Genomic DNA, 12,177 nt, shown 5'->3' with positions numbered 1-12,177 from the left:
AACACAAAAGAATTTACATTCCATTCACCGGTTCATCATTCCTTTTCCCGCATAGACTTCTTTCTAATTAGTAAGTCAATAAATCAGAACATCACTTATACACAGATCCACCCGATTACAATAAGTGGCCATGCCCCCGTTTCAATCATACTGAAAGAAGAACAACATAAACCAACTTTTAGGTGGCGCTTCAATACATCCATACTAAACGACCCAGAATTTGGAAAAAAGGAGTGGGAAAAAAGGAATGGGCATCCTTCCTTGATATAAATGATTCCCCAGAAATTCAGTCAAAAATCCTATGGGAAACTGCTAAGGCAGTTTTAAGAGGTAAAATAATATCCAATTCTACATGTAAGAAAAAAAAGAATACAGAAAAAGAATAAAATTTAGAGCAAATAATCAAAGACATAGAAAATACAGTAATAATCAACCCCACAGAAGATGCATACAAAGAATTAAGAAAGCATAAACTGCAGCTTACGATCTGATAAATGAAAGAACCAAATTTCTACTACAAAGACTAAGACATGAAAACTTTGAGTACAGTAATAAATCAAACAAATTCTTAGCAAATCTTATCAAAAGAAACAAAGAAAAAACTACCATTCCAGCAATCAAAGAGCCAACAGGATTGCTCGCTCAGAACCCTAAAGAAATCAACAGCACATTCCGAAATGACTTCACAAATCTATATTCATCAGACCATGACCCAAAATTAGAAGATATCAACACCTCTTTGGAAAATATAAAACTACCCAAACTAACAGAAGAACAAAAATATACTCTAGATGAACCAATCTCATTCGAAGAAACCCATAAAGCACTAAACCAAATACCTAACAATAAAGCCCCAGGTGCGGACGGTTTCCCAGGTGAATTTTACAAACACTTTTGGCCAATACTATCTCCACTCTTTGGAAGAGAGTTAAAAGAGATCAAACATAGGATGAAACTGCCCACTGGTATGAATACGGCTTCAATTTCCCTTCACCTCAAACCTAACAAAGACCCCACCATTCCATCCTGTTACAGAACTCTCTCACTTATCAACACAGACATTAAAGTTATACGCAAGACATAAGCAAATAGACTAGAAACAGTTATTCCATATCTAATCCACCCCGATCAAACAGGTTTTATTAAAGGCAGACACTCCTCCACCAATATGCATAGACTAATTAACATAATACAATATGCCACTGAACAAAAGTCACAAACAGCAATAATAACCCTAGATGCGGAAAAGGCTTTTGATAAAGTAAACTGGAAATTCTTATTTGCCATGCAAATGCAGATGACATTCTACTTTTCCTGTAAAACCCTTTATTCTCAATAAAAGAAACCATTAAAACCATCAAACAAAATCTCAGATTACTCCATTAATTGTTCTAAATCCACTTTCCTACCATTAAATACACATATATATATATATATAAAACACCCCAATTCAGACACACCCTATCCCACTGAACACCTACTTTATCACATATCTGGGCATAAAAGTTTTCCCCCCAGCTGTCAGAGTTACACAACCTTAATTACCCCCCCCCCCCCCCCCCCCTTCTCAAAACAGTATGTGAAGATCTCCAACGCTGGACAAACCTTCCCATTTCCCTTATAGGCAGAATAGCAGTATTCAAAATGACGATATTACCCAAAGTCAATTATCTATTTTCTATGCTCCCTGTCGAACCTCCAAATAAATGTCTAACATCCTTAGACGCAGCTATTTCTAAATTCTATTGGAAAAATAAACCACCAAGAATTAAACTTACCATACTCCAAAATTCCAAAACCCAGGGAGGCTTAGAAGCTCCAAATTTCTACAACAATTTCCTCGCAACGCAATTACAATATATATTAAAATGGATAAGCCCTTCCCAGACTGACAGTACATGGATGGACGTAGAACAAACCCTAAGCAAAAATATCAACATAGCAGACTTACCATTTATCACGCATACACTTAAAAAGCATGCCTGCTTCAAAATTTTAACAATAGCAACAACTCTGACAGCTTAGTGGAAATTTCACAAAATCACACTTCACTTCACTCCACTTCACTACCTGGAGCGATAAAGGCATCACTAATCTTAAACATATATTCCACAACAACACCATGAATTTTGGCATAGGAAGCCATCATTTCCTCAAATTTCACCAGTAAACATTACTGCTGAGCTCCAAAATCAAAGACTGAAAACAAATTAAAATTACCATCTGCAATAATCGACATTATTAACATATCCTCTCCAAAAAAACGCTTATCTAAAATGTATAAATCAATACCAAAACCAGACCCAAAAATAACACTCCCAACTAAACAATGGGAAGAAGATTTATTCATCACCCCTGATCCTGATTTCTGGATACAGATATGTAAAAATAACCTTCACATAATCACAACGGCAAATCTACAGCTTATACAATATAAAGTTATCCACAGAACCCACTACACCGGACAAAAGATGTTTAAAATGGGTTTTACCGATTCTGAAAATCGCTCACACTGCACCCAAAACACCACAGATAACTACATCCACGTCATGTGGCACTGCACACCCGTACAAAACTTTTGGCAAGAAATGATCAGAATATTAACTGCATCCTTGAATATCACTATCCCTCTATCCCCAGAATTATGTTTACTAGGAGACACAACAGCAATCATCAGCACAACAAAATCAACCACCACTGCTTTACTTACAGCTCTAACCAAAACAGACAACTTTCAATCATGTTTTTTCCTGATATACTGTAATTCTACCTCCTTTATTTAAATGCAACAGCTAGTGTTACCTCTGCTTATATTGTTACATTTTTAAAACATTATTCAGCTCTATTTAAAACCGGTGTGGTCATTGTAAAAGAGCTGGTTATGTGCGGGACAAATAACAGACCGTCAGCTCCGCTCCTCTCCGCTCTGCAGCCTGTGACCTCGAGGCAGCCCTCAGGGGCGGGGTTATTTAAATGAGTAGGCTATCTCAACACATTCTTTCTCCCTCCTTTGGTCTCTACTGCGCAGTCTCGGGTATCAGGATCACCAACATGGCGACACGGTGTTCATCTTTTTTACAGTCTCTGAAAAAAACACTAACAGGTCTGTGAGGCACAGAACTCTTGCTGGTTGCTAGGTGATCAAATACATATTTTATGCAATCCAATTCCTATTAATTATTTAAAAATCATACAATGTTATTTTATGGATTTTTTTCTCTCACAGTTTAAGTGTATCTACGAAAAAATCTCAGACCTCTCTACTCTCTGTAGGTCGGAATACTTGCAAAATCGGCAGCGTATCAAATACTTATTTTCCCCACTGCATGTTTGTGTTGAGTTTCCCTCAGCTAGCTTTCACAAAGCTGCAGTTTTTTCAGTTGTATCCACTGTATCCAAACAATGCAGATTTTTTTCTGGCATGCACATGTTTAAAATGTCAGACATCATTTCAGTAGCGTTATGGATAAACCATATGTAGTAGTAGTAGATTTTCCTGCATAGGACAGGAAAGGTGAAAACCTTTTTTGAATGTGCCAAATCCGCATTCGTTTATTTAAAAAAATAGTAGGGGTGGGAATCAGAGGGCATCTCACAATAAGATATTATTACAATATGTTGCTCACAATGATATCACAATACTGTGATTCTATGATACTTTATATATTCATTATTGTGCCACCTTGTGGAGTAATTAAGCAGTAACCAATTGTTGGGGGGGTGGTGGGGGAATGGCGAGTCTTGGAGTATGGAGCAACTGTTTCCATAACTGCCACATATCAATAATTCTTGAAATGCATTATTTACTTTTTTGAAATGCATTATATACTTTTTTAAGGTATTGTACTTTTGATCTTTTTTTTTCTTATCAGAAACGCAGCGCTGGATGTTGAGCCAGTTTACACGTTTCGAGCACACAGGTGAGGATTAGCATTTGGTTTTGATTTGAGTAAACATTAGGATAAGAGACTAATTAATCCTGAACTTCTTTTAAGAGTATTAACAGAACTGTGTGTGTCTGTGAACAGTGGAGCAGTCCTCTCTTTATCTATGGGTGAAGATGGAGAGACCTGCTACAGTGGGGGTCTGGATGGAAGCGTGCGTTGTTGGAAAATTCCAGATCTCAATGTGGATCCTTACGACAATTACGGCAAGTCTCCAGGATACATACAGTCTTGCCAACCCTTTAATTTTATAACATTTTTGCAATTGCCCTTGTTTTGATTGATTTTTCTAAGAGTCTGAATGGTTCTCTGTATCCTAAAAGTCCTGGGCACTGGACAGATTTATACCAGAATCATGACAGCCGCTATCTGTCAAAGCCATGACGTTTTACATATTTCTGTTCTGTTCTTCTGTTACTAAGATGGAAACTTTAGGGCCTAATTAGGAACACTTTCCTAAAGGACAAAATTACAAAGGAAAATGTCAAAATATGTAGTTTTGTACCTAGTTTTCTAGAATCATTCCTAATTAAAAAAGTATATTTAAAAAAATATATTGTTTTGTTTATTGGTTTAGGCTATGCAATCAAAATACATACATACATACACACTTGCACAGACAAGACTAAATTAGTGGGGGTCCAAAACATATGATATAAACTGTCTGGGCTTGGTGGCTGGGCTTCTGTCCCAGTTGGGGTCTGTCTACATTGCCATAAATTCTAGACAGTCTAGCCTTTGTCCAGTGTACCCTATGCAATAGTTTACATTATGTTTAGCACTCACAGAGGATGCATGAGTGTGTGCCAGTATTGCCTGCCGGGGCTCTGTGCCACTTCTAAAGATGCCCATAAACTGTATCCGTAGTGATAGCGCGAGTGGTTCAGTTGTAAAAATAAAAATAGCTATTTTTAACAAAACCTGTCTGGTCAGGGCAAATAAGAGAACGAATATTAGAGTCTAACTTGCTAATACTTTGACATTGTTATTGAGCAAAGGTATGGGGCTGTATGAACTACAGGACATGGGGTCCTTATGTTTTAGGGCCTAGTTATGGTTGCCTGTAAAGTGTGTATATAGTAGGTATAATCGTGCTAGGAAATTTCCTATAAAACTATTAGAAATCCGTCTGGCCCAGGGCATTTACCAGACAGCACGGCAGTCCTAGCTGTAGTAAGTTCTTCATCCTTGAATGGGCACGCCAGTAGATCTTGTTGTTCTGTGGTAAGAGTGTGTATATGTAATGTATCAAAAAAAGTTTAACTGAGCCGTGTCAGTGACTGTATCAGGTTCATATGGTGTTGAGTAAAAAAACGTTTACTCTGCATTAATTTTAGGTGGGTGAGTTGTCACCCCTACTACTGGTTTATTCTCAGGATTAAAATGAGTTGTCGCTGATTGTCGGAGCTAATATGCAAATATTTTATTTGCTTTATCCCCAATATCATAGCAATGACATCTATATTAAAACTCATATCTCAGAGCAAGGAGTTGTTTATAAGAGTCTGGTGATGGGGAAGATGCATGTTTGTTATCTAGATCTCCAATGAGTTTCTTTTATATGCCTTGCATATAAAAAATATTTCCCCCCTTAAATATGCTTTCATGGTTTTCCATGAATAGAGGAGATGCTTCAGGTGTAACACTAGTGTCAGTAAACAAAATCTGTTTGATTTAACAGGAAATGGACATCAGACAAGTCCTCATCAGACAGGTGGAGAGTTTTAAAAAGCGGTATAAAAATAAAAAGAGGTATAAAATGTAGATGTGTCTAACAAGAAGATTACAATAATTACAATAATAGAATTGCAGTTGAAGAGAGCAATCAAGTATTGTGTCCAAATCTGGCAGTGAGAACAGAAACTTGCAGAAAAAAGCAGTTATCTCAATTGGGACCATATAAATTAGCCAGATTAAGTGTTACATTCGGCCCTACATTTGGCCATTGGGCTTTCCATTATCACTTTTAAGTGACAATATTACAGTGATAAAACACTTTTGCCTCCTGCATATTTGACAAAAACACAATAAACCACTAAGCAATACAAGGAAAGACAGCTTTTTACCCCAAAAGCACTTTTCTAAATCAAAGGCAAAACACGCTGTGTTACAAAAAACTTGACCTATCACTCGGGGGTCAAGTGACACTGACAAATAGCATATGAGAGCACACCAAATGTTAAATATTTTGCAAGACAACTCCAATACTGCAGTGGACATTTGCCATATGAACATGGTAACTATGGTATTAAAAGAAATGTTAATAGTGAACATAACACAGAAACTTGTACTTCAAAATAATGCAGCAAGCAAATAGTTTTGTGCAAGATTCCAAAACTACAACTATAGAATAATCAGCAACTTAGTATTTTGCTGTAGACTGTCAGAAATCAGGGAATATGGAGCCCCTCATTTCAAAGTAAAGTAGCAGCCCAAGGCGAGCAGCATGTGAGAAATGCGTGCTCTTGACTAAAAGTAGTGAAGTCTAACTACAACCCCAATTCCTATGAAGTTAGGACTTCATAAATAAAAACAGATTACGGTGATTTGCAAATCTATATTCAATAGAATACACTACAAAGGCAAGATATTTAATGCTCAAAGAGCTAACTTTATTGGTTTTTGTGGACATTTTGAATTTAATGCTGCAACACAATCCAAAGCATTCAGGAAAGGGTCATGTTTCCCACTGTGTTACATCATCTTTTCTTTTTGATACTTAATAAGCATTTGGGAACTGAGCACTAGTTGTTGAAGCTTTGTAGGGTGAATTCTTTTCAAGCCTTGCTTGATGTAAAATCTCAGTTGCTCAACAGTCTGCAACACATGCTGAATGTGGCCTCGACATTGTCTTGCTGAAATTAGCAGGACGTCCCTTAAAAAGACATTGCTTGGATGGCAGCATTTGTTGCTCCGAAACCTGTGTGTACCTTTCAGCATTAATAGTGCTTTACAGAAGTGTAGGTTCTCCATGCCATGGGCACTAATATACACATACATAGAACTTTGCACTGAAAACAATCCAGACAGTCCATCGACATTGATGATCTCCAAAAACAATTTGAAATGTGTACTCTTCAGTCCAGAAGACACTTTTCCACTTAAAGCTGAAGCAGGTCTCCGAGCAGCTTGGAGATTAACTCTGCTATATCGATCAGCTGTATGTCACAGCAAGAAGTGATGAATTACTAATTAAAGGTTCCTAGATACTTTGATCCACTTTATAAATTACAGTTGAAATTACATAACTGGTTCAAATACATTTATTTCCAAGTAATTGTTAAGTATACCAATAATTGTGGAACAGGTCATTTTATGAACAATAATTAATGTCTTAGTCAGGATTTATTTATTTATTTTTATTCACTTGAGTTGTAGGTTGCATTTTTTTCTAAATTTATTTTAAAGTAAGATTATGCTTCTGCAATAAAAATAATTTACTTATTTTAAGACTTTTAACACATTTTACCAGGGGTGTCAATAACTATGGAGGGTGCTGTATGTTCCCAGTAAAAATACTGAAAGATAAGACAGTGGATCCCTATAAAACCAAATGGTTATCATATCACACCACTAAATTCTTAAAGATTTCTCCCATTCTCAGGTATTCAAGATGGATGTTTCAAGATATATTACGGTATCATTTTGGATAAATGGGATATAAAAAATAGTGTAAACTAAATTTGGAGTCCAATATAAAACCAATAAATCAAAGAGACATTAAATAGCACCATGAAATCATTGAACACATACTATTAGTAATATAAGTATCAAGTGACATTACTGCATTAATTTGGACTAATGGAATACCAAACTTAGGAAAAATGTCTATTCGGAGTCCTAAAAAAACAGCAAACAACAAACTGTTATCCAGTGACACAATGAAATCCTAGAGGAACACATTCCAAACTATTAATGATATACATAACAAATTATATTACTTTATCATTTTGAAGTAATGTGATACCAAATGTTGGAAAAGCTTACATTTATTTTTGTATGAAGCAGACTTATGAAAAGTTTACCCTAAAGTCAACTTTGAAAAACATACACTCAGGCATGCCAGGTTATAGAAATAATGTCACGACTGCCAGAAGCGACACACAAACGCAGCCAACGAGCTTCATTTCCAACTCAACGTCACAGCTTAACATTTCTTTGAGCATTAAGAAGCACATATAGAAAGAAAGTTAGTGAACCTGACAGAGGTATGATGTCCATACTATAAAGATGTATTATGCAATTGATTATTATTTTAATTGTGATTAGGTATTTTATCCCTGTCTTTTTGTGTGTGTTCTACAGATCCAGGCGTTGAGAGCAGTGTGTTACTGGGACATGAGGATTCGGTCTGGGATCTGGCATATTCACCCACTCTGAAACGCCTGGCCTCCTGTTCAGCAGATGGCACTGTGCGCATTTGGGACCCCCAGAGCTCCTCCCCTTGCATATCTGTTTTCAACAAGGAGAAAGGTGTGTGAGTGGGTGTGTGCGTGCCTGCACGTTTGTGTGAGTGAGTGCATGCATGTGTGCGCGTTCGAGTGTGCCGTCTGCGTACGCTTGTGTGTGCGTGTGGGTTTGTGCGTGTGTGCGTTTGCGTGAGCAAGTACGTGCGTGTGCACATGTCAGGCAGAGTGTTTTGGGGTGATTCTTGTTTCTTTTGGCAGAACTCATTACAGCAATCAGAAAATGCCAATTTATATACTAGATGTTTAGACAAAACCTTAGTAAAGAGAAGAAATACATGTTGATCATGTTTATAAAGAGAGTTAGTAATTTTAGAGCATTATAGGTAATAACAGAGTATATTTTTGTAGCCACATGTTGTAAACAAGAAGCTTTTTTTTGTCTCAGAGCATGGCACTCCCACCTCCATTGCTTTTGGGAATGCTGACGTGTCCCAGGCAGTTGTGTCATTTGATGGAGGTGAGACGGTCCTCTACGACCTGAACACAGAGCAAAGCATCCTGGTCCTGGAGACCCAAACTAAGGACGGTGAGCAAAACCACGGACAGAATGCTGTAACATCAAATATATACGCATCTATATGCACATACAGTGAGTCCAAGAAGTATTTGATCCCTTGTTGATTTTCTTTGTTGGCCCACTAATAAAGACATGATCATTCTATACTTTTAATGGTAGATGTATTCTTACATGGAGAGACAGAATATTAAAAAGAAAATCCAGAAAATAAATCTAAGGAATATATATTAATTGATTTGTATTTCATGGAGTGAAATAAGTATTTGATCCCTTAGTATTCATTAGCAGTTCTGGCTTTTACAGACCAGTTAGACACTCCCAATCAACTTGTTACCTGACCTGAAGCCACCTGTTCTCACTAATCACTTGTGTGAAAAACACCTGTCCACAGAATCAGACAGATCACACAGATTTCAAGTCTCCAACATGGGTAAAACCAAAGAGCTGTCACAGGACCTCAGAGTCAGAATTGTTGACCTTCACAAAGCTGGAATGGGCTACAAAAAGATTAGTAAGGTGTTGGATGTGAAAGTAACAACTATTGGTGCAATTATCAGAAAGTTTAAAAAGTATAACATGACAATCAACAGACCTCGGCCCGGTTCTCCAAAGAAGATTTCGCCTCGTGGGGTGGCAATGATGCTGAGAACGGTCAGAAATCGTCCTGCAACCACTCGGCAGGAGTTAGCAAATGATCTGAAGGCAGCTGGGACCACAGTTTGCAAGGAAACAATTGGCAACACTTTGCGCAACAATGGATTCACATCCTGCAGTGCCCGAAAGGTACCCCTGCTGAAGAGAGCACATGTGGAGGCGCACCTCAAGTATGCCAATGATCATTTGAAAGATGAACCAAGTTATTGGGAGAAGGTTTTGTGGTCAGACGAGACCAAAATTGAACTTTTTGGCCTCAACTCCACCCGCCATGTGTGGAGGAAGAAAAATGCTGCCTATGACCCCAAGAACACTGTGCCCACCGTCAAGCATGGAGGTGGAAGCATAATGTTTTGGGGGTGTTTCTCTGCCAAGGGTACAGGGCTACTTCACCGCATCACTGGGAAGATGGATGGAGCCGCACAATGTACCGCACAATCCTGAGGGACAACCTCCTCCCCTCTGCCAGGGATCTGAAAATGGGCCGTGGTTGGGTCTTCCAACATGATAACGACCCTAAACATACAGCAAAGGATTGGCTCAAGAAAAATCACATTAAGGTCATGGAGTGGCCCAGCCAGTCGCCAGACCTCAATCCGATCGAAAATCTATGGAGGGAGCTGAAGGTCAGAGTTGCCAAGCGACAGCCCACCCACCTTCATGATTTAGAGAGGATCTGCAAAGAAGAGTGGGCCAAAATTCCCCCTGGTGTGTGTGCTAAACTTGTGGTTAACTACAACAAACGTTTCACCGCTGTGCTTGCAAACAAAGGCTTTGCCACTAAGTATTGAGTGTGTTTGGCAAGAGGGATCAAATACTTATTTTCCTCATTGAAATACAAATTAATTAAAATATATTCTTTAAAATTATATTCTGGATTTTTGTCTTGATATTCTGTCTCTCCATGTTAGAATATATCTACCATTAAAAGTGCAGAAGGATAGTGTCTTTATTAGTGGGCAAACAAAGAAAATCAGCAAGGGATCAAATACTTCTTGGACTCACTGTATATACAAGTGCTAGAGTACGATTCTAGCACAACAGGAATAGTCTAGTAGATTCCTTATACAGCTAATTATTTTTTTTATTAGTGCTGTCAAATGATGAAATAAAAATAAACTTATTTCCATTCTCTGTGATTTAATAAATTAACATTAATTATTCATCACAAAAATACCTTGCACAGATTTAAAAGCTCCCTGCAATGAACATCAGTCAGTAACAGATTCTGTAAATACTGTATATCTCTTACAACACCAGTACAGTTTATTATAACTGCTCCTTTATTCACTCTAAACATTATAAACAATTATAATACTGTATATCTCTTACAACACTACATCAGTTTATTATAACTGCTGGATGGTGCTGTGCTGGTTAGATTTGTAGGTTCTGGGGGTTGATAACAGATGGATGGCGCTGTACTGGTAAGATTTGTAGGTTCTGGGGTTTGATAACAGATGGATGGCGCTGTACTGGTAAGATTTGTAGGTTCTGGGGTTTGATAACAGATGGATGGAGCTGTGCTGGTTAGATTAGTAGGTTCTGGGGTTTGATAACAGATGGATGGAGCTGTGCTGGTTAGATTAGTAGGTTCTGGGGTTTGATAACAGATGGATGGAGCTGTGCTGGTTAGATAAGTAGGTTCTGGGGTTTGATAACAGATGGATGGCGCTGTACTGGTAAGATTTGTAGGTTCTGGGGGTTGATAACAGATGGATGGTGATGTGCTGGTTAGATTTGTAGGTTCTGGGGTTTGATAACAGATGGATGGTGCTGTACTGGTTAGATTAGTAGGTTCTGGGGTTTGATAACAGATGGATGGTGCTGTGATGGTTAGATTAGTAGGTTCTGGGGTTTGATAACAGATGGATGGTGCTGTGCTGGTTAGATTTGTATGTTCTGGGGTTTAATAACAGATGGATGGTGCTGTGCTGGTTAGATTTGTAGGTTCTGGGGTTTGATAACAGATGGATGGTGATGTGCTGGTTAGATTAGTAGGTTCTCTGGGTTGATAACAGATGGATGGTGCTGTGCTGGTTAGATTTGTAGGTTCTGGGGTTTGGTAACAGATGGATGGTGCTGTACTGGTTAGATTAGTAGGTTCTGGGGTTTGATTACAGATGGATGGTGCTGTGCTGGTTAGATTTGTAGGTTCTGGGGTTTGGTAACAGATGGATGGTGCTGTACTGGTTAGATTAGTAGGTTCTGGGGTTTGATTACAGATGGATGGTGCTGTGCTGGTTAGATAAGTAGGTTCTGGGGTTTGATAACAGATGGATGGTGCTGTGCTGGTTAGATTAGTAGGTTCTGGGGTTTGGTAACAGATGGATGGAGCTGTGCTGGTTAGATTAGTTGGTTCTGGGGTTTGGTAACAGATGGATGGAGCTGTGCTGGTTAGATTAGTTGGTTCTGGGGTTTGATAACAGATGGATGGTGCTGTGCTGGTTAGATTAGTTAGCTGTTTCGCTTACCTCCATCGTGTTAGAGTTTACAGAACTGTAGTATTGAGTTTCCCAACTTTTCTGGAATTGTGGTTGTAAATGTAATAATGTTTAATTCTACACCTACATGGAAGATCTGCTAGGGAATT

The 12,177-nt window shown here is 38.2% G+C and overlaps 1 protein-coding gene across 4 annotated transcripts in view; it reads left to right on the top strand.

Moving 5' to 3' along the window:
* strn4 (striatin, calmodulin binding protein 4) overlaps positions 1-12,177 on the top strand; it is a 91,905-nt gene that overhangs the window by 44,846 nt on the left and 34,882 nt on the right. For all 4 annotated transcript variants that reach the window (XM_049467397.1, XM_049467394.1, XM_049467396.1 and 1 more), the window contains exons 11-14: positions 3,873-3,920; positions 4,029-4,150; positions 8,250-8,417; positions 8,799-8,939. In XM_049467397.1, coding sequence (XP_049323354.1) covers positions 3,873-3,920; positions 4,029-4,150; positions 8,250-8,417; positions 8,799-8,939 — 479 coding nt within the window. The remainder of the gene's footprint in view (positions 1-3,872; positions 3,921-4,028; positions 4,151-8,249; positions 8,418-8,798; positions 8,940-12,177) is intronic.

This window comes from Astyanax mexicanus, chromosome 18 (genome assembly GCF_023375975.1).
Source record: "Astyanax mexicanus isolate ESR-SI-001 chromosome 18, AstMex3_surface, whole genome shotgun sequence".
Taxonomy (NCBI): domain Eukaryota; kingdom Metazoa; phylum Chordata; class Actinopteri; order Characiformes; family Acestrorhamphidae; genus Astyanax; species Astyanax mexicanus.
Note: the sequence above shows the minus strand (reverse complement) of the source record. Positions and strands in the feature narration are given on the sequence as shown.